Consider the following 22,023-nt stretch of genomic DNA (forward strand, 5'->3'; position numbering starts at 1 on the left):
GGAGAAAATTAGTTTGATGTAATTAATTCACCTTTTCACACCTTTAAGTCAGAGTTTTCTCATAATTTTTATTTCATTCATGTGCCCTCGACCTCATGGTGTTTCAAGTAAGCTAACATCTTGTAAAAAATACATCTAAATTTCCTACCAGGTGGTTGATATTTCTTTCAAAAACTAGCAATACTGCCATGTGCTACACTTTTCTACGGTGTACTACTTTTTTTGAGAAAAAAAATGTTTCCATGCTGATCAATTGTAATATAGCAGGGTTTTTTATGCCCAAATTACAGATGTCGTGTTCTCCACAGGGACTAGGCGACGGCAACAACGCTCGGCTAAATCTAGGTAACACAATATTGGGTGATGAAAGCAGAATATTAAATCTAGACTAACTAAGATCATTCGGAAAAAATCATCGACAAAAGAAAATGAAAAGAAGCAAAGGAAGGTTCAGATTATACTCCTTGTCTTTTTGGTATTTTCATATTACTTGAGAAACTAAAATAAACACACAGAACATCAACATCGACAAAAAGGAAGTACTAATATATGATCACAAATATAACTAGTAGTTATATTAAAGAAGAAAAACACAGAACAAAGATAATGGGACAAGGATAGAAGTGATTCACATCAAAAGCACGTACATATCACAAGTACATAGGAGGAATATATGAACTAGAAATAAAAGATGTATCATAGTGCTGAACATGCACAAGTAGTATGGTACTGGGAAATATAAGTTTCACACCACATACATATATAATTTCACATGCACATAGTTAACACAGGGACTAATACACATAACCACACATGTATACGACCAGGGGGTTACAAGAAGTGCTCACAGATCAACAAAATGATTCGAACTAAACAAGCACAAGTCAAGAAATGAACACAAAGGAGATCACACACATACACTAGCAGAATATTAATTAACAGAAAATGACAAGTACCTACTAAACATATATCATATTGCAAGTGCTCTTAGAATCTGAACATTACAAAGTTTTACATCTCAGCTTACAGAAAATTCAGAGAGAGAGAGAGTTCAGGTTCAAGAAGAAACAGAGGCAGCAGGGGGATTGAGAAGGAGAGCAGCAGTTGGCGATGAGAGAAGTAGAGCAGCAGTAGGGTAAGATAAAGGTGCAGCAGCAGTAACCTAGGAGAAGAAGCAGCAGAGCGCAGTAGCAACAATAGGTTCAGATAAGGAGTAACAGCATGGTTTGGGCAAGAAGAACAACAGATGCATGGGAGATTAGGCAGAGAGCAGCAGTAAGTTCAGAGAAGGAGCAGCTTCAGATCGGCGCAAGAAGAGCAACAGCAGGGGGACGTGAGAGGAAGGAGTAGCAGCAAGGGTTCATAGAAGGAGAAGCAGCAAACAGTTTGGGGGACGAGGAAAGGTGGAGGAGCAGCAAAGGGACGAAGAAGTTGGGAAACAACAGGGAGAGGCGCGCAGGATGGAGGGAGAGGTCGTGCGAGGCACCAAACCACCGCGTCTGGTAGGGCGCGCGAGGTGATGGTGAAGGCGTGGTGGAGATGGAGTGGTGCTGGTGGTGCTTGGCGCGGACGGTGGAGATGGATGGCTTCGGGGAGGAGAAGGAGATTGTGGCGTTGGGTGAATGGCTCACCACCACGCCGGCCTGGCCGTGGCGGCGGCCGATGGTGGAGAAGAAGGGGAGAGGGAGAGAGATGAGATGTAGCCAGGCCCAAGGGAATCGAAGAAGATGGCTAGGGATTTTTCCCCTCTCGATCAGATCTGCATTCTTCTTGTTTAGCCCTCCTTGTTTTCTTCTTTCTTCCCAAGTTGGTCCCGTTCTACTTCAGCTAGCCCCTGTAGGTTAATTCTTCTTCACACTCGAGTCCCTCTGCAAAATGCAGCAACCGCAACCTCTTAGACACTCCAATATAGAAGGATTTGGGCCTTATCGCCCTTTTCTGCAAAAGATGGAGTAGTGTTGTAAATGTGACATAATATGAGTATTTGAATATCTTTCGAGTAAATAATGTGAAAATATGATTACAATTTGATGCAAAAAGGCTAAAAATATTATATGAGGAAATGCTCTATCAAGTCCCCCCACACTTAAATCTTTGCTTGTCCTCAAGCAAAGAGATATGACAAGAGCAAGATTGTGAACAGTGAGCAGACTAGAGAATGCCAAGTGAAGTAGATCTCCAAACAAAGCATGCTTTGAACCTTGCTAGTGAAAATCAATGGTCAGGAGTGCTTCAAAGCAGTAGGATACTAGTAGACTTGACCATTTTAAACTTTTACAATGATAAAAATGGATCAAAAAATTCAAATGCTGATTGTGCCAAAAGGTTCCTAAAGAGAGCATGATCCCGAGAACAAAAAAGAACTGGAATTAAATCTCTTATTTGCAGAAATATAACTTCGTGGTTGAACCACTAATTGAATTTGAAGGAAGTAATGATAATATTTTATTGATCTCACCAAAGGAACATACCACCGATCCCGAGAACATGGTATACACCCGGCTCGACCAATTATATAGTTTTTTTTGTTTGTCTCCCCAAAGGAACATACCACCATGGTATACACCTGGTTCAACAATTACATTTTTTATTATTATTAATTACTGCCCAAGCTAACCCGATTTCACATGCCACCGATCCCGGGAACATGACATGCTACTGTAGGTAGTCAGACTAATTTATTCATTATTACTTATCTTAAATGAACAACGCTTAAGCACAAAAATAGGAATCATCACTTCTCCATGTCTGGTTCACATGCTACCGATCCAGGGAACATAGCATGCTAATCCATAGTGGTTAGGTGATTGCTCTCAATGGGAAGACACTTGGCACAAATACAGCATCTAAACGTGGTGATCTAGGTGTATCGAGGTAAAAGCAGAAAATGATTAAGTTTTCTAGTGTACTAGGGATTTGAGCACTCAAAACTAATAACTTCCACTACTTTCAGCAAAGCAAGCATTGTATAGATCACTAGTTTACAAGGCATTCAACACTCAGTTCACATATTCACATCAATCGCCCTATGTCGAAGGTAAAATTCAGTGGGACGGTATTTAAGAAATGACTCAAGCAACTCAAATAACAGTTGATTACAGCATGTATAATGTATGATGGTATTCAGATTGGGTCATGAAACAGCTCACCGGGTTTTGATGGTGTAGCACTCGCTCGATCATCTCTAAGCTGCTCCTCTTCTCCTTTGCTTCCTCATGGATGCTCCAGCTTCACTCTTCTTCGTGTGTGCCCCCTTGCTTCTCCTCTTCACCATGCCGTGAATCCACCAGGATCCCATGGGATGTCATCTCGAACTTGGTCAGCCCGCCATGAATGGTGCACAAGCATAAACCTGAAAGCACACTCAACAACCAAGCCAATACAAATGATAGGGACATGTGACGCCCGGATAATTAAGCTACAGTAATCCCCGCTAATGATGCCACATCACCTCGGTTACTGTGGATAAACTCACGTTAGTTCGGAACCTAGTTCGAATTTCAAATTCAAAATCGAGCAAACAATAAAAGTTTTCAAATATTAAAATTTAAATGTTCGGAGTGAACCAAATAATACATAGGTAATTATGGTGATGAAACCATATTTTTATAAAAAATTTAAATGCTCAAAAGAAAATAAAACAGCAGCAAAAGAAAGTAATTAAATGCCTTTTGTATTTTGTAAAATATTGAACTATTTTATTTAGCTGTCCAAATTAATGTGGCAGTGGTATCTTTAACATGCCATATTTAGGTGTTGTTCTCACATTCTTCAAAATTAAAATAAATTAATAATTTAATAAAACCGAAAGGAATAAATAAAAGAAAAGAAAAAGAAAAGAAAACAAAAAGAAGAAGAATAAAAGAGAGAAAGAACCCCCCCACTGGGCCACAGCCCAGCTGGCCTCTGGGCCAACCAGGCCGGCCCAACCGCGCCCTCTACTTCCCCCTGGATGCCCGAAACCCTAGCCCCACTCGCTCACTTCCCCCCTCCCGCACGACGCCCACTCCGCTCGCTCTCCCCCTCCTCCCCGATCCAGATCGGATCGGGGGAACGAACCCCGTCGCCCCCTGCGCCCCGACGCCAGCCCGCCACACGCCGGACCGCCCCGCCGCCACACGACGCCGCCCCGTCCTCTCCTCCTCCCCGACCAGCCACCCAGGGCAACGGCGCCCCTCACCGCACGCCTGACGCGCCCGGAGCTCGTCCTCGCCGGAGCGCTCCATCGCCGGCCTGCCTCCTCTACGTCGTCGTCGTCCCCGTCTTCCGCCCCGAGCCCACTGCCCTAGTCCCTACTCCCCCACCGTGAGCTCCCCCCCTCTCCCTTGCGCTCACCGCGGCCGTCCCGACGCCCGCGCACGACCACCGCGCTCCGGCCGTACACTGGGCTCGCCCGACCCGCGCCCGTCGCCCTCGACCACCGCTGCCCCGTGCCCTACGCTCCCTCGGTGAGGACCCCGGTCCTCCTTCTCCCCGTCCCCTCTCGCCGGCGCTCGCCTCGCCCGTGCTGCGTTCGGCCGGCGTGCCCCGCGTCGACCAAGCCCTGCTTTGCCCTTCACCGCACGCGCTGGCTGCGTCCCGCGCGACGCGCGCGCTCGCGTTGGCCGCTCCCCTGCTCCCCGCGTCACGAGCTCCCGCCCCTGCCCTTGCTGTCCGCCACCGCCGACGCTGGCCCCCCTGGCCTCGCCTCCGGTCGCCCCCGCGCTCTCCTGGCCTCGCCCGTGCCTCGCCGCGCGAGCACGCGCTTGGCCGCCCGCGACCCCCCCTGGTGCTGCGTCCCCGCCCGGTGCCGCGCCGGATCTGGCCGCCCCTGGGTGTGCGCCCGTTCGGGCTGGGCGCCAGCGCCCGCACGCCCGCGCGCCCGTTATGCCCCCTGGGTCACTGACCGGGTGGCCCCACGGCCCAAAACGTTTTATTTAAAAAAAGGAATTAGGAATTAAAAAAAAATAGATAAATAATAAAAATAATTAAATAAATAATAATAATTAAATTAATTAATTAATTAAGGAATTAATTAAGTTAATTAATCATAATTAGATTAACCTAATTAACTAATTAGTTTAATTAAACAGTAGTTAGATTAGTTAAACAGTGATTAGCCTAAACAGTCTATGACCAGTGGGTCCCACACGTCAGATTGACCAGTCAACACCCCTGTTAACTGCTGACGTCATGCTGACGTCAGCAAACACTATTCTGGATAATGTTAATTTAAATAATTAATTAAAATCAGAAAATGATTTAAATCTTTAGAAAATCATATCTTTTAATCCGTAACTCGGATGAAAATACTTTCTACATGAAAGTTGCTCAGAACGACACGACGCATCCGGATACGCAGTCCGTTCGTCCGCCACACACTCCTAGCATAGCGAACATGGAACTTTTCCCCTCCGATTCGTCTGTCCGAAAATGCTAAACCTGGGGAAACATTCTCGGATGTTATCCCCCTTTGCCGGTAACGTGTAGCACCGCGTTAGAACACGTCTAGCTCTGTTTGTTGTCCTGTTATGCTCTTGCTTGCTATGTATTTACTGTTTCTTCCCCCTTATTCTCTCCGGTAGACTCCGAGACTGCCGCTGATGCCGCTGTGATCAACTACGTCACCGACGACCCTCCTTCTTGTCTAAGCAACCAGGCAAGCCCCCCTTTTGATCACCAGATATCGCCTACTCTTCTCTATACTGCTTGCATTAGAGTAGTGTAGCATGTTACTGCTTTCCGTTAATCCTATTCTGATGCATAGCCTGTCATTGCTGCTACAGTCATTGATACCTTACCCGCAATCCTAAATGCTTAGTATAGGATGCTAGTGTTCCATCAGTGGCCCTACACTCTTGTCCGTCTGCCATGCTATACTACTGGGCTGTGATCACTTTGGGAGGTGATCACGGGCGTATACTATATACTTTACACAGTTACATTACCTGTGATACTGTTCGGAGATGGGGGCTGAAGGGGCAGGTGGTTCCATCCCGGTAGAGGTGGGCCTGGGTTCCCGACGGCCCCCGACTATTACTTTGTGGCGGAGCGGCAGGGCAGGTTGAGACCACCTAGGAGACAGGTGGGCCTAGCCCTGTTCGGCGTTCGCGGATACTTAACACGCTTAACGAGATCTTGGTATTTGATCTGAGTCTGGCTACTGGCCTATACGCACTAACCATCTACGCGGGAGTAGTTATGGGTATCCCGGCGTCGTGGTATCAGCCGAAGCCTTCTTGACGTCAGCGACTGAGTGGCGCGCGCCGGGTTGGACTGCGTTAACGCAACTTCCTTTGTAATGGAGGTTGCTAGGTCTGCTCACCGGCCGCGTACGCAACGTGCAGGTGTGCAATGGGCGATGGGCCCAGACCCCTGCGCGCATAGGATTTAGACCGGCGTGCTGACCTCTCTGTTGTGCCTAGGTGGGGCTGCGACGTGTTGATCTTCCGAGGCCGGGCATGACCCAGGAAAGTGTGTCCGGCCAAATGGGATCGAGCGTGTTGGGTTATGTGGTGCACCCCTGCAGGGAAGTTAATCTATTCGAATAGCCGTGATCTTCGGTAACAGAACGACTTGGAGTTGTACCTTGACCTTATGACAACTAGAACCGGATATTTAATAAAACACACCCTTCCAAGTTCCACAGACAACCCGGTGATCACTTTTCCACAGGGCGACGAGGGGAGGATCGCCGGGTAGGATTATGCTACTGGAGATGCTACTTGGAGTTGCTACTTGAAGATGCTACTTGGAGGACTTCAATCTACTCTCTTCTACATGCTGCAAGACGGAGGCTGCCAGAAGCGTAGTCTTCGATAGGATTAGATATCCCCCTCTTATTCTGGCATTCTGCAGTTCAGTCCACTGATATGGCCTCCTTACACATATACCCATGCATATGTAGTGTAGTTCCTTGCTTGCGAGTACTTTGGATGAGTACTCACGGTTGCTTTCTCCCCCCTTTTCCCCCTTTCCTTTCTTTCTGGTTGTCGCAACCAGATGCTGGAGTCCAGGAGCCAGACGCCATCGTCGACGACGACCCCTACTACACTGGAGGTGCCTACTACTACGTGCAGCCCGCTGACGACGACCAGGAGTAGTTAGGAGGATCCCAGGCAGGAGGCCTGCGCCTCTTTCGATCTGTATCCCAGTTTGTGCTAGCCTTCTTAAGGCAAACTTGTTTAACTTGTCTGTACTCAGATATTGTTGCTTCCGCTGACTCGTCTATGATCGAGCACTTGTATTCGAGCCCTCAAGGCCCCTGGCTTGTATTATGATGCTTGTATGACTTATTTTATTTGTAGAGTTGTGTTGTGATATCTTCCCGTGAGTCCCTGATCTTGATCGTACACATTTGCGTGCATGATTAGTGTACGATTGAATCGGGGGCGTCACAAGTTGGTATCAGAGCCGACTGCCTGTAGGAATCCCCCTTTCCAACTCCTTGGCCGAAGTCGAGTCTAGTCGTTGAAAAACTTTTACTAACATGGCTGTGTGGCCCATGGGCCCACGTCGCCATCGGGAGGTATTAGGATCTTTTATTCCTCGACCTTTACTCTGGGATTCTGAACCCTCTTCTATTCGGGTTAAATGATTTTTACTAAAAACTAACTTTAGGTTCTCGAAAATACTTTCTCCCGGAGAGCCCCTTCAGTCCAGATGGTCACCGACTGCACCAAAAGATTTCGGAGATACTCTTTGATATTCTCTCGAGACTTTGTGCCCATCACTTTTGCTATTCCCGACCACCGATAAATCCTTATGGATAACTACTTACACTTGCCATTCTTACGATCATTCCCCATTGTTCTTGTTATTACAAGATACCCGAAGTTTTCTTTATTGTTCCGAGAATACTTCGTGCCTACTGCCTAGCAGTTCTTTGCCACATGAATACCCCTTCGAATAAATCCTCGCACTTGTCGAGTATCCGCTCATCCCTAGTTGTTCATGTGTTTCACAAGAGTCTTCGAAATAATATTCGATCTTCCGAAAATCCTTTGGGGCCTTTGGCTCTTGAAATTCTTGCTTGCTTGCATTATGGATAATCCCATAAGTCTCGTAGTCATATTGACATTCCTTGTCATTACCATTTTGAGTCTGTTGACTCAATATGTTTGCGAATACACGCAATCATCATTGATCCTTATAAATTACTTTTCCGGCTGAGCTGCCATTCTTTTTACTGGAATTGGTTCTCGACCAACCCAATTGTCTTTGATTGTACCCTACGGCTATTCAACTTATCCACCCCTAATCAGAGCATTGCTTCTGATCCCTTGATTTGGAAATTATAATTCCTTTGCATTTGACAATTGAGTTAGTCAATTGTTTCTATAATTTGCTTCCTCTAGTTGAGTACCGATGCTCACGTCAGATCCCTTGTGGACCACCAGATCCTTTGTTGGATTTTATCTGACAATGCCCTTCATATTCAATAAACTTGTGAGCCTTTTTCTCGGATACATAATGCCTTTGGTAAATTGTATCGTCTGCTTCCTCAACCATGCTCTGCCTTCAAGCTTGAGTTAATTACTTCTAAAAGATTCTGGTATAGGATTCTAAGATGCCCCGATGGGTTGAACCTATGCCTTCCTTAATATGTGTGAACTCGAAAGTTTTCACGAGTCGTACTCTTCTGGTATTTTGCCAGATAAAATTTCAACGCTATAACTTCATCGAAAGCGAGAAGTGAATGAAAGGGTATGCATTGGAGAAGTGGGAGTCGACCTTGAACTTTGTGTTCATGCCCATGGACACGATGTATATCCTATCATGGAAGCTTCTTGTAACAATAACTATTTCCTTGATAACTAACATATGGTATCTGTGAATTGATCCCTTGCAACCGTGGTTCCGACCATGATTGTTCTTCTTTGATCTCACTTCTCGGACAAGTTAAAACAATTGTCTCCTATGGATCAATACCCCAGTCCACCCTCTATTTTGATCTGTCGTCGAGTATTACCCCCTGGTATCTCGAGATTATCATGGAACTGCATAACTTCTTATGAGTTCTTCATCAAGTGCTACGTTCCCACTGATTCCAATTTTTCACGGGCTCTGAATTACTAAACACTCAAAGACACCAATATCTGAACCGAGTCCACACTACGGTTCAACAACCCTTCGGTAAGCTTCTATAAGTACGAGTTTGCACCCGATCACATCATTCCTAGCCTGATCGGCTATATCATTAACATGCTAAATTTTAACTGTGCTACCGGGTCCTTCTCCTCGGAGCACAAAATTCGACAATGAGCTAATCTTACAATCGATCTTCCTCGTCATACCGTTGGTCCTTGGACAGCAAGCTTGATTTCGAGTTTGTGTCCTACCCATGGTTCCAATAACCTTCCGCTTCATTATTCCTTTGACTTGATGTCATCACTGATTGATTACATCTTCATGAAATCTCTCGACAAATGCGTCGTGATCATCATCAACCTTATGAGCTCTTCCAGGATATCAATTGAGTTCATGATGAGAAATACCATCCTTGCACCTGATGATTTGTGTTACCTTTGACCACTTATTTGCCTTCCGTTCAACACAAACTTGTTCCTGTTTTGAGTTATACCTTGAGATCCCTACTATTCAGCATTTGTTCTTTCTTACCTTGGAGTATTACCATCTTTTGGTATCAAGGATGTTGTGAGGACTGCTCCACCTCTTAAAGAGTTCTTGGTATAGTGATACTACTCACCATCACCACTTTTCATGGTCCTCGTGTTGATTCCAAACGGGGTACCAACAAGTGAACGGTGCTGTTTGGATCCTGCACTCCTAGCAACCCTATTGCTTTGAAGTTAATAGTCGGCCGTTCATTCTTAGTCTATTGATTATTGAATCACCATTCCGACATTGGTTGTGCAACCCAACCCGTATTTCGGGCGCACCGTTCAACCAATGTTTAATTATGTATGTTTTCCTCGAGCATATCCCATTTTATTGTTTCATCTGACAGATGTTATCCCCTTATCCACATAATTGTGGAGATCCATCTTTTGGATACCTCGTTGAATTATCGCTGAGTCCATCAGCCACCTCATCATCCTCTTCTTGGGTTAATGATGAACTCTTGTTAACGGAAATCACTTCTTAGTTCATTTCCCGAGAATCTTACAGTGTCATCCCGTCAATTTGTGTTGCACCTTTCTTCTCGGGCATCCTGAGCCTGAGGTATCCTGACACCCATCATATCTGAATCTCCATCAGATATGATGGTTGGAACATATTTTCAAGAGTTATAACATTGGTCCTTTGATGACCTGGTAACATGATGTCATGCCTAGCACCCCCCCTGGGTGGAGGACCTATTATTGTAGTATCCTTTTTAGCAAGTTTAGCCATTCTTCCCTGAGGAAATTGTAAGACTTATCCTACAAGTTGTTCCTAATGGATCCTTCCTATATCTAAAGTCTGACCTTTTGCTCGAAGACCATGTCAATGCTATCTCGAAGCATGTCTATGGTACTCCAATTTTCAACAAGAACATTTGAAGCCCAATGATAAATGTTTCCTGCTCAATTATCCAAACACCGCTGTATGGGTAATATCATGAAATTTCTCTCCCCTACCTAAGGAGTTTTCTACATAATATCCTGTCATGGATATCATGCTCTGCTTGTCCTTGGGAAGGATATACCCCTGATATACGTGTTTAAGCACATTTTCCTTCCCGTTGTTTTGTTCAAACTTACTTGTAAACTACTTAACCGAGCAGTGGTAATCCCCTGCTTAGGTAAACACCTCGGTGTACCTTCCTGTCTGGTGTAACCCTGTTTCTACTGTTGATAACTTCCGGTAACCGCCGATGGACGAGAACTTTGCCTATTGGTCCGCCTCGTTCAACGAGCAGGAAAATGGTTCTCTTCGTCCCTCGCCCTTGGTACCTATGTTGTTGCCGACATGACCCATAGACTCTCCTCTGACATGCCTTGCTTACATGATTGTGCAAGACGTCACCGCCTTTCCTACTTTTAACCCACATGGTGGGCCCATAACCCACAGTTCCACAGGATCGAAACCTGACTCTCCTGTACACCCTGTTGTCAGAGTTATTCCTCGTGCTTGACTATGTATGTAATTCACGGGCCACTTGCCTGTTGATCTATTCTGGTATCGGACACAATACTTATTCCCGTTGCTCTGAACCCCTTTCGCACTCTGCTTCAGGCAATGAATGATTGCCTATCCGCTTGAAACTTCTTATTACACCGTCTTACTTTGCTCTCGATGTGTGTCATTTGTTCAACTCGAGAGATACTCATATGTTCATTCTTGGGATACCCCCAGATGAATTTCCCTTATAACATCCTATCATTGTAGAGCTGCCCCGTACCTATTCGTAAGTACGATGGAGTTCCCCGAAGAAAGGACGACAACTTCATCATGATGCTTTGGAATAAAGAATTGAAGACATCAACGAAAGGGATTAACTTCTTCGAGAAGATCCATTAGAATAACCAGAACTTCCCCCTTACTCCCCTCTTAAATCTCGGGACGAGATTTCTTGTAGTGGAGGAGAATTGTGACGCCCGGGTAATTAAGCTACAGTAATCCCCGCTAATGATGCCACGTCACCTCGGTTACTGTGGATAAACTCGCGTTAGTTCGGAACCTAGTTCGAATTTCAAATTCAAAATCGAGCAAACAATAAAAGTTTTCAAATATTAAAATTTAAATGTTCGGAGTGAACCAAATAATACATAGGTAATTATGGTGATGAAACCACATTTTTATAAAAAATTTAAATGCTCAAAAGAAAATAAAACAGCAGCAAAAGAAAGTAATTAAATGCCTTTTGTATTTTGTAAAATATTGAACTATTTTATTTAGCTGTCCAAATTAATGTGGCAGTGGTATCTTTAACATACCATATTTAGGTGTTGTTCTCACATTCTTCAAAATTGAAATAAATTAATAATTTAATAAAACCGAAAGGAATAAATAAAAGAAAAGAAAAAAAAAGAAAACAAAAAGAAGAAGAATAAAAGAGAGAAAGAACCCCCCCACTGGGCCACAGCCCAGCTGGCCTCTGGGCCAACCAGGCCGGCCCAACCGCGCCCTCTACTTCCCCCTGGATGCCCGAAACCCTAGCCCCACTCGCTCACTTCCCCCCTCCCGCACGACGCCCACTCCGCTCGCTCTCCCCCTCCTCCCCGATCCAGATCGGATCGGGGGAACGAACCCCGTCGCCCCCTGCGCCCCGACGCCAGCCCGCCACACGCCGGACCGCCCCGCCGCCACACGACGCCGCCCCGTCCTCTCCTCCTCCCCGACCAGCCACCCAGGGCAACGGCGCCCCTCGCCGCACGCCTGACGCGCCCGGAGCTCGTCCTCGCCGGAGCGCTCCATCGCCGGCCTGCCTCCTCTACGTCGTCGTCGTCCCCGTCTTCCGCCCCGAGCCCACTGCCCTAGTCCCTACTCCCCCACCGTGAGCTCCCCCCCTCTCCCTTGCGCTCACCGCGGCCGTCCCGACGCCCGCGCACGACCACCGCGCTCCGGCCGTACACTGGGCTCGCCCGACCCGCGCCCGTCGCCCTCGACCACCGCTGCCCCGTGCCCTACGCTCCCTCGGTGAGGACCCCGGTCCTCCTTCTCCCCGTCCCCTCTCGCCGGCGCTCGCCTCGCCCGTGCTGCGTTCGGCCGGCGTGCCCCGCGTCGACCAAGCCCTGCTTTGCCCTTCACCGCACGCGCTGGCTGCGTCCCGCGCGACGCGCGCGCTCGCGTTGGCCGCTCCCCTGCTCCCCGCGTCACGAGCTCCCGCCCCTGCCCTTGCTGTCCGCCACCGCCGACGCTGGCCCCCCTGGCCTCGCCTCCGGTCGCCCCCGCGCTCTCCTGGCCTCGCCCGTGCCTCGCCGCGCGAGCACGCGCTTGGCCGCCCGCGACCCCCCCTGGTGCTGCGTCCCCGCCCGGTGCCGCGCCGGATCTGGCCGCCCCTGGGTGTGCGCCCGTTCGGGCTGGGCGCCAGCGCCCGCACGCCCGCGCGCCCGTTATGCCCCCTGGGTCACTGACCGGGTGGCCCCACGGCCCAAAACGTTTTATTTAAAAAAAGGAATTAGGAATTAAAAAAATATATAGATAAATAATAAAAATAATTAAATAAATAATAATAATTAAATTAATTAATTAATTAAGGAATTAATTAAGTTAATTAATCATAATTAGATTAACCTAATTAACTAATTAGTTTAATTAAACAGTAGTTAGATTAGTTAAACAGTGATTAGCCTAAACAGTCTATGACCAGTGGGTCCCACACGTCAGATTGACCAGTCAACACCCCTGTTGACTGCTGACGCCATGCTGACGTCATGCTGACGTCAGCAAACACTATTCTGGATAATGTTAATTTAAATAATTAATTAAAATCAGAAAATGATTTAAATCTTTAGAAAATCATATCTTTTAATCCGTAACTCGGATGAAAATACTTTCTACATGAAAGTTGCTCGACACGACGCATCCGGATACGCAGTCCGTTCGTCCGCCACACACTCCTAGCATAGCGAACATGGAACTTTTCCCCTCCGATTCGTCTGTCCGAAAATGCTAAACCTGGGGAAACATTCTCGGATGTTATCCCCCTTTGCCGGTAACGTGTAGCACCGCGTTAGAACACGTCTAGCTCTGTTTGTTGTCCTGTTATGCTCTTGCTTGCTATGTAATTACTGTTTCTTCCCCCTTCTTCTCTCCGGTAGACTCCGAGACTGCCGCTGATGCCGCTGTGATCAACTACGTCACCGACGACCCTCCTTCTTGTCTAAGCAACCAGGCAAGCCCCCCTTTTGATCACCAGATATCGCCTACTCTTCTCTATACTGCTTGCATTAGAGTAGTGTAGCATGTTACTGCTTTCCGTTAATCCTATTCTGATGCATAGCCTGTCATTGCTGCTACAGTCATTGATACCTTACCCGCAATCCTAAATGCTTAGTATAGGATGCTAGTGTTCCATCAGTGGCCCTACACTCTTGTCCGTCTGCCATGCTATACTACTGGGCTGTGATCACTTCGGGAGGTGATCACGGGCATATACTATATACTTTACACAGTTACATTACTGGTGATACTGTTGGAGATGGGGGCTGAAGGGGCAGGTGGCTCCATCCCGGTAGAGGTGGGCCTGGGTTCCCGACGGCCCCCGACTGTTACTTTGTGGCGGAGCGACAGGGCAGGTTGAGACCACCTAGGAGACAGGTGGGCCTGGCCCTGTTCGGCGTTCGCGGATACTTAACACGCTTAACGAGATCTTGGTATTTGATCTGAGTCTGGCTACTGGCCTATACGCACTAACCATCTACGCGGGAGTAGTTATGGGTATCCCGGCGTCGTGGTATCAGCCGAAGCACTTCTGACGTCAGCGACGGAGCGGCGCGCGCCGGATTGGACTGGAACTGCCTACTAGGGGCTAGGTCTGCTTTCAGCCGCGTACGCAACGTGCAGGTGTGCTATGGGCGATGGGCCCAGACCCCTGTGCGCTTAGGTTTAGACCGGCGTGCTGGCCTCTCTGTTTTGCCTAGGTGGGGCTGCGACGTGTTGATCTTCCGCGGCCGGGCATGACCCAGGAAAGTGTGTCCGGCCAAATGGGATCAAGCGTGTTGGGGTATGTGGTGCACCCCTGCAGGGAAGTTAATCTATTCGAATAGCCGTGATCTTCGGTAACAGGACGACTTGGAGTTGTACCTTGACCTTATGACAACTAGAACCGGATACTTAATAAAACACACCCTTCCAAGTGCCAGATACAACCGGTGGTCGCTCTCCCTCAGGGATACGAGGGAGGGATCGCCGGGTAGGATATGCTATGAGATGCTATGGAGATGCTACTTGGAGGACTTCGATCTACTCTCTTCTACATGCTGCAAGACGGAGGCTGCCAGAAGCGTAGTCTTCGACAGGATTAGCTATCCCCCTCTTATTCTGGCATTCTGCAGTTCAGTCCACTGATATGGCCTCCTTACACATATACCCATGCATATGTAGTGTAGTTCCTTGCTTGCGAGTACTTTGGATGAGTACTCACGGTTGCTTTCTCCCCCTTTTTCCCCTTTCTTTTCTTTCTGGTTGTCGCAACCAGATGCTGGAGTCCAGGAGCCAGACGCCACCGTCGACGACGACCCCTACTACACTGGAGGTGCCTACTACTACGTGCAGCCCGCTGACGACGACCAGGAGTAGTTAGGAGGATCCCAGGCAGGAGGCCTGCGCCTCTTTCGATCTGTATCCCAGTTTGTGCTAGCCTTCTTAAGGCAAACTTGTTTAACTTGTCTGTACTCAGATATTGTTGCTTCCGCTGACTCGTCTATGATCGAGCACTTGTATTCGAGCCCTCGAGGCCCCTGGCTTGTATTATGATGCTTGTATGACTTATTTTATTTGTAGAGTTGTGTTGTGATATCTTCCCGTGAGTCCCTGATCTTGATCGTACACATTTGCGTGCATGATTAGTGTACGATTGAATCGGGGGCGTCACAGGACAATGCCCTCTAAGTCATCAATAGAGTATCCTATCACATAAGCATATCTATTGAGCATATGATAAATAGATATCATCAATAAATCGCATGGTGCATAGGCTGTATCCATGATATGGCATATCTTGTCGAGAAAGCTGATATCATACCTGAGATACTTGGGAAGAAGCTTCAGGACTACCTCAATTGAAGATACCAAGTGAGGTGTGGTAGTAGAAATTTCCACCGGACTCGTGTCAACAAGTGAAATAGAGCTTGACTCCTTGACATCTGAATCCACCTCACCATAATCAACCATGAAGCTCTCCATCTCAGGCTCAAGTGTTGAAGAATCAATGCGGCTAACATCATCAAAGGCGAACTTCTCCATATCTGGCTCTAGCAGCACATGATCAATATCAACTAAAGGTGACTCCTCAATATCAAAAGCAACGAACTGCAGCTCTGGCTCATCCATGGAAGAATCATTACAATGCAAAACTGAATCTCCAACACTAGTATCCAGATGATCTGTAGCGTGTGTGTCAACTAGAATGGTGTCATTATCGTCAAATATAATCCATGCAAGCTCAACCTTGTCACACTGAGATAGAGGCTCGAGCTTTTGTCTAAGAATTGGTGGTTGAGGTGTAGTGATTTGTTGCAAGCAAACCAATGAATCAGATGTGGGCTTCTTATTGTACCACTGAAGTTGGTGGAAAGCTATGCTCTCAATCAGCAGAAAAGCTTCATCAAGTGTCTTGTTTGTAATAGCTCCACCTGCTGCCATATCGACATAAGCTCGAGTGTTCGAAGTCAATCCTCTATAGAATATCTGCAACTCTAACCATCTCTCGAGCCCATGATTAGGACATCTCCTGATAAGGCTTTGTATCTCTCCCAAGCATCATACAAGCTCTCGCCTTCACGCTGAACGAAATTGAAGATCTCATCTCGAATTGCGGACTGCTTGTGTAGTGGGAAATATTTATCCAAGAAAGCTCGCGATATCTCATTCCAACTGTATGACCTTGATGGCAAGGATCGATACCAAGCACGAGCATCATCGCGGAGGGAGAATGTGAACAGCCTCCACATGATTGCATCTTGAGGAACTCCATGGTACTTGACTGTATCTGAATACTCCATGACTCGGTGTAAGTGCTCATAGGGATCCTCAGTAGGCAGTCCTCCAAACTGTTGTTGTTGAACCAAAGCAATAAGACCAGGCTTCAGCTCAAAATTCTCTACCTCAATAGTTGGCCAAACCGGTCCTGTGATATAACATTGACTACTTGGCATCCAAAGATCACGAAGCAATGCCATATCTTAACCAAGTGTAACTATAGAACAACCTGCAAAGATTTATGATTCCCTACACACATTCATAAACAGTAAACACTAGTCAGAAGGTTAGTATCCTAATAAGCCGAAGCAACAACAAGGAAAAAATTATATATATAAAAGAAACACAGAAAATGAAATACACGACGAATTAAACATGGAACTAAAATAAACCTAGTCTATAGCCTAACACGGTCACTCGACGCTAGTCCCCGGCAACGGCGCCAAAATGATCAATTGTAATATAGCAGGGTTTTTTATGCCCAAACTATGGATGTCGTGTTCTCCACAGGAACTAGGCGACGGCAACAACGCTCGGCTAAATCTAGGTAACACAATATTGGGTGATGAAAGCAGAATATTAAATCTAGACTAACTAAGATCATTCGGGAAAAATCATCGACAAAAGAAAATGAAAAGAAGCAAAGGAAGGTTCAGATTATACTCTCTGTCTTTTTGGTATTTTCATATTACTTGAGAAACTAAAATAAACACACAGAACATCAACATCGACAAAAAGGAAGTACTAATATATGATCACAAATATAACTAGTAGTTATATAAAAGAAGAAAAACACAGAACAAAGATAATGGGACAAGGACAGAAGTGATTCACATCAAAAGCACGTACATATCACAAGTACATAGGAGGAATATATGAACTAGAAATAAAAGATGTATCATAGTGCTGAACATGCACAAGTAGTATGGTACTGGGAAATATAAGTTTCACACCACATACATATATAGTTTCACATGCACATAGTTAGCACAGGGACTACAATATACACATAACCACACATGTATACGACCAGGGGGTTACAAGAAGTGCTCACAGATCAACAAAATGATTCGAACTAAACAAGCACAAGTCAAGAAATGAACACAAAGGAGATCACACACATACACTAGCAGAATATTAATTAATAGAAAATGACAAGTACCTACTAAACATATATCAGATTGCAAGTGCTCTTAGAATCTGAACATTACAAAGTTTTACATCTCAGCTTACAGAAAATTCAGAGAGAGAGAGAGAGTTCAGGTTCAAGAAGAAACAGAGGCGGCAGGGGGGTTGAGAAGGAGAGCAGCAGTTGGCGATGAGAGAAGTAGAGCAGCAGTAGGGTAAGATAAAGGTGCAGCAGCAGTAACGTAGGAGAAGAAGCAGCAGAGCGCAGTAGCAACAGTAGGTTCAGATAAGGAGTAACAGCATGGTTTGGGCAAGAAGAACAACAGAGGCATGGGGAGATTAGGTAGAGAGCAGCAGTAAGTTCAGAGAAGGAGCAACTTCAGATCGGCGCAAGAAGAGCAACAGCAGGGGGGGCGTGAGAGGAAGGAGTAGCAGCAAGGGTTCATAGAAGGAGAAGCAGCAAACAGTTTGGGGGACGAGGAAAGGTGGAGGAGCAGCAAAGGGAAGAAGAAGTTGGGAAACAGCAGGGAGAGGCGCGCAGGCTGGAGGGAGAGGTCGCGCGAGGCACCAGACCACCGCGTCTGGTAGGGCGCGCGAGGTGATGGTGAAGGCGCGGTGGAGATGGAGTGGTGCTGGTGGTGCTTGGCGCGGACGGTGGAGATGGATGGCTTCGGGGAGGAGAAGGAGATGGTGGCGCTGGGTGAATGGCTCACCACCACGGCGGCCTGGCCGTGGCGGCGGCCGATGGTGGAGAAGAAGGGGAGAGGGAGAGAGATGGGATGTAGCCAGGCCCAAGGGGATCGAAGAAGATGGCTAGGGATTTTTCCCCTCTCGATCAGATCTGCATTCTTCTTGTTTAGCCCTCCTTGTTTTCTTCTTTCTTCCCAAGTTGGTCCCCTTCTACTTCAGCTAGCCCCTGTAGGTTAATTCTTCTTCACACTCGAGTCCCTCTGCAAAATGCAGCAACCGCAACCTCTTAGACACTCCAATATAGAAGGATTTGGGCCTTATCGCCCTTTTCTGCAAAAGATGGAGTCATGTTGTAAAAGTGACATAATATGAGTATTTGAATATCTTTCGAGTAAATAATGTGAAAATATGATTACAATTTGATGCAAAAAGGCTAAAGATATTATATGAGGAAATGCTCTGTCACATGCGTTCAACAGTAAACTACTAGTATTGTGTAAAAGAAAAACAATATACTGCTAGTATTGTGGTACTATTGGCTGCTAGGTAGCCTGTGCATCGACAGTTCTGTAGGCACTTCTAGAGTGTACTGGCGTATGCTACATAGCCAGCTCACAGTGTGAAGGTCCCCACGTGGAAGTTCTGAAAAAAATGTCAGGCGAATCCCTGGGCTACTGGCCGTAGGATTGTCAGATCTAACGGCACTTGTGCAACCACATTTCCTCCACTTAGAAGCATTTAACTACATCCATCCGATTGAAAGGATCCAACGGCTCCTATGTCATATTATTGGTACACTATATAGTAGTATAGATATCTTGCACACGATTACAAAGATTCATCACTAGGCAAACTCTTGAAAAGAAAGAATCGAACTAAAGTTTTATTCATCTAAAAGCAAAAGATAACGATGGATCGAACTAAGAAATTAAAGGCAAAAGATAGCGGAGATGATACGATACCGGGGCACCTCCCCCAAGCTTGGCAAAAGCCAAGGGGAGTGCCCATACCCGATACTCAATTTCCTTTTGGTGGTGAAGAAGGAGGTGGTGGTGATGAAGTAGAAGGTTTCTTGTCCTCGGGTTTCCACGGCAGAGGCTCACCATCATAAGAGGAAGAGTGAGTCTCTCGAATCCTGCAATTGGCAGCCAAACTCATACCTTTAAACTTTGCCTCATATTCAAAGACTTGGCTTTGAAGGTCGTGAATCTGGCTATGGAGGAAGTTGATTTGCTTGTTGAGGGAGAAGACGATGTCCTTTATGGACTTGCCATCCACCTTGAGATCACGGGTGTAGTCCGCGATCATGAGGTGATTGGCATTGAGTCCATGTTCCACCATCCCCTTGCACCTGAAGATGTCCTGCTCCATAGCTTCAAGCCTGGCCTCCATGGATCCAGTCCCCTTTGGTCCTTGCACAACGCGGATGTGCAGCACCCTATCGCGCATCTGGACAGCTTGAGGGTGCTGCATCACCTCCCGCAAATATGGGTTGATGACATTGTCGAAGAACTTGTCCTTGGAGGAGCTTGAAGCATCCATGACGGATTGGATCTGACAGAAAACAACAAGAAAAGAAAACAGGAGATTTCTTTGTGATACATAGGTCAACAGGTTTGGGAGGTATATAAAGATTTTTCATCTTGGGGAACAAGCATAATGGAAGAAAAATGGAGTCCCGAAAGTACCCGAGGTGGGCACAACCCACCGGGGCGCTCCTGGCATGCCCGGCGTGCCCTGGTGTATCGTAACCACCGGGTTCACTTTCCTGAAAGTTTCTTATTTTCCTAAATTTTTAAATATTCCAAAACTGACAAAAAATATTTTTGTGGATTTTTTGGAGTCCATTTACTTACCATAGCACGTACCTCCTTGAAGAGAGTGGGCTAATAAAAACCAGATTGCAATACCTTATGAGCGGTTCTGTCTCCCGCGTGATGTCCTCCTTAAGCCTTGGAGTGACATTTCCGTAGGTTTGTTCCTGTTCATGCTCAGGTACACAACGTCTAATAATACCATCTACTCGTTTATAAAGATGTGGGTCATCCCAAAAGTAATGTCTTAAATCATAGAAGAATTTTTTCTTTTGTTGATATGTGAACCTAGGTGATATGTATTTAGCAACAATATAATTAGCATAGTCAGCATACCAAGATGTGCTATTAGAAACATTTATTGCAGCTAATTGTTCATCAGGAAAGCTATCATTAATAGGTTGTTGGTCATCAAGAATATTTTCAAGCCTAGACAAGTTATCAGCTACGGGGTTCTCTGCTCCTTTCATATCAGTGGTATGCAAATCAAATTATTATAGCAGAAGAACCCACCTAATGAGTCTATGTTTAGCATCTTTCTTTTCCATAAGATATTTTATAGCAGCATGATTAGTGTGAACAATCACTTTAGAATCAACAATGTAAGATCTGAATTTTTCAAAAGCAAACACCACTGCTAAGAATTCTTTTTCAATAGTAGCATAATTTCTTTCAGCATTGTCTAGAGTTTTACTATCATAATGGATAACATTCAATTTCTTATCAACTTGTTGTCCTAGAACAGCACCAACAGCATAATCACTAGCATCACATATAATCTCAAAAGGCAAGTTCCAATCAGGTGGTTGAACAACAGGTGCAGTAATTAAGGCTTTCTTTAGTGTTTCAAAGGCTTCCAAGCAATCATCATCAAACACAAAGGGAATATCCTTTTGCAAAAGACTTGTAAGAGGCCTAGAATTTTAGAAAATTCTTTGATAACCTCCTATAGAAACCAACATGACCAAGGAAACTACGAATACCTTTGATATCTTTAGGGCATGGCATTTTCTCAATTGCATCACCTTGGCCTGGTCCACCTCAATGCCTCTTTCAGAAATTTTGTTGCCCAAAACAATACCTTCGTTAACCATAAAGTGGCACTTCTCCCAATTCAAGACAAGATTTTTTTGTTCACATCTCTGTAAAACTTGATCAAGATTGCTTAAACAATCATCAAAAGACTTCCCATATACAAAAAAGTCATCCATTAAAACCTCAACAATCTTTTCATAGAAATCAGAGAATATAGCATTCATACATCTTTGAAAGGTAGTAGGTGCATTACATAACCCAAAAGGCATATGTCTATAAGCATAAGTTCCAAAAGGACAAGTAAAAGTGGTCGTTTCTTGATCAGGTTGTGAAACAGGTATTTGTGAAAAAACTGAATATCCATCAAGGAAGCAAAAATGTGTGTGCTTAGATAATCTTTCTAACATTTGATTAGTAAAAGGAAGAGGGTAATGATCTTTTCTAGTTGCTTTGTTTAATTTTCTATAATCAATTACCATCCTATAGCCTGTGACAATTCTTTGCGGAATGAGCTCATTCTTATCATTAGGAACAACAGTAATACCTCCCTTCTTAGGGACACAATGAACATGACTTACCCATCTACTATTAGCTATAAGATAGATTATACCTGCTTCTAGAAGTTTCAATATTTCTGTTCTTACCACTTATTTCATCTTCGGTTTAACCATCGGTGGTGATCAACAACGGGTTTAGCATCAGGTTCCATATTAATCTTGTGTTGACATAGAGTGGGACTAATGCCCTTAAGATCATCAAGAGTATATCCGATAGCAGCTCTGTGCTT

General features: G+C 45.7%; 1 protein-coding gene and 1 non-coding gene across 3 annotated transcripts; one reads left to right on the forward strand and one right to left on the reverse strand.

The window, feature by feature from the left end:
* Positions 1–548: 548 nt before the first annotated feature.
* On the reverse strand, positions 549–18,636 carry LOC123092327 (uncharacterized). 2 transcript variants are annotated; one of them, XM_044514074.1, is made up of 2 exons: positions 15,614–18,636; positions 549–3,352 (listed from the first exon to the last, which is right to left on the reverse strand). In XM_044514074.1, exons 1-2 carry the CDS (start codon positions 16,231–16,233, stop codon positions 3,268–3,270), a joined length of 705 nt encoding a protein of 234 aa, XP_044370009.1. In that variant the 5' UTR covers positions 16,234–18,636; the 3' UTR covers positions 549–3,267. The 2 variants fall into 2 exon arrangements, with proteins under 2 accessions (XP_044370009.1, XP_044370008.1); XM_044514073.1 differs by lacking the exon at positions 549–3,352 and having other exon boundaries at positions 15,302–16,818; positions 17,732–18,634.
* On the forward strand, positions 16,301–16,410 carry LOC123095251 (small nucleolar RNA R71). The gene has a single exon (XR_006446150.1). It is a non-coding gene; the product is annotated as a small nucleolar RNA R71 (small nucleolar RNA).
* Positions 18,637–22,023: the final 3,387 nt, after the last annotated feature.

Source organism: Triticum aestivum, chromosome 4B (genome assembly GCF_018294505.1).
Source record: "Triticum aestivum cultivar Chinese Spring chromosome 4B, IWGSC CS RefSeq v2.1, whole genome shotgun sequence".
Classification (NCBI taxonomy): Eukaryota; Viridiplantae; Streptophyta; class Magnoliopsida; order Poales; family Poaceae; genus Triticum; species Triticum aestivum.

Coding starts and splice junctions, on each gene's coding strand:
- LOC123092327 (XM_044514073.1), bottom strand. CDS start 16,233: ATGGCAGCAGGTGGAGCTATTACAAACAAGACACTTGATGAAGCTTTT.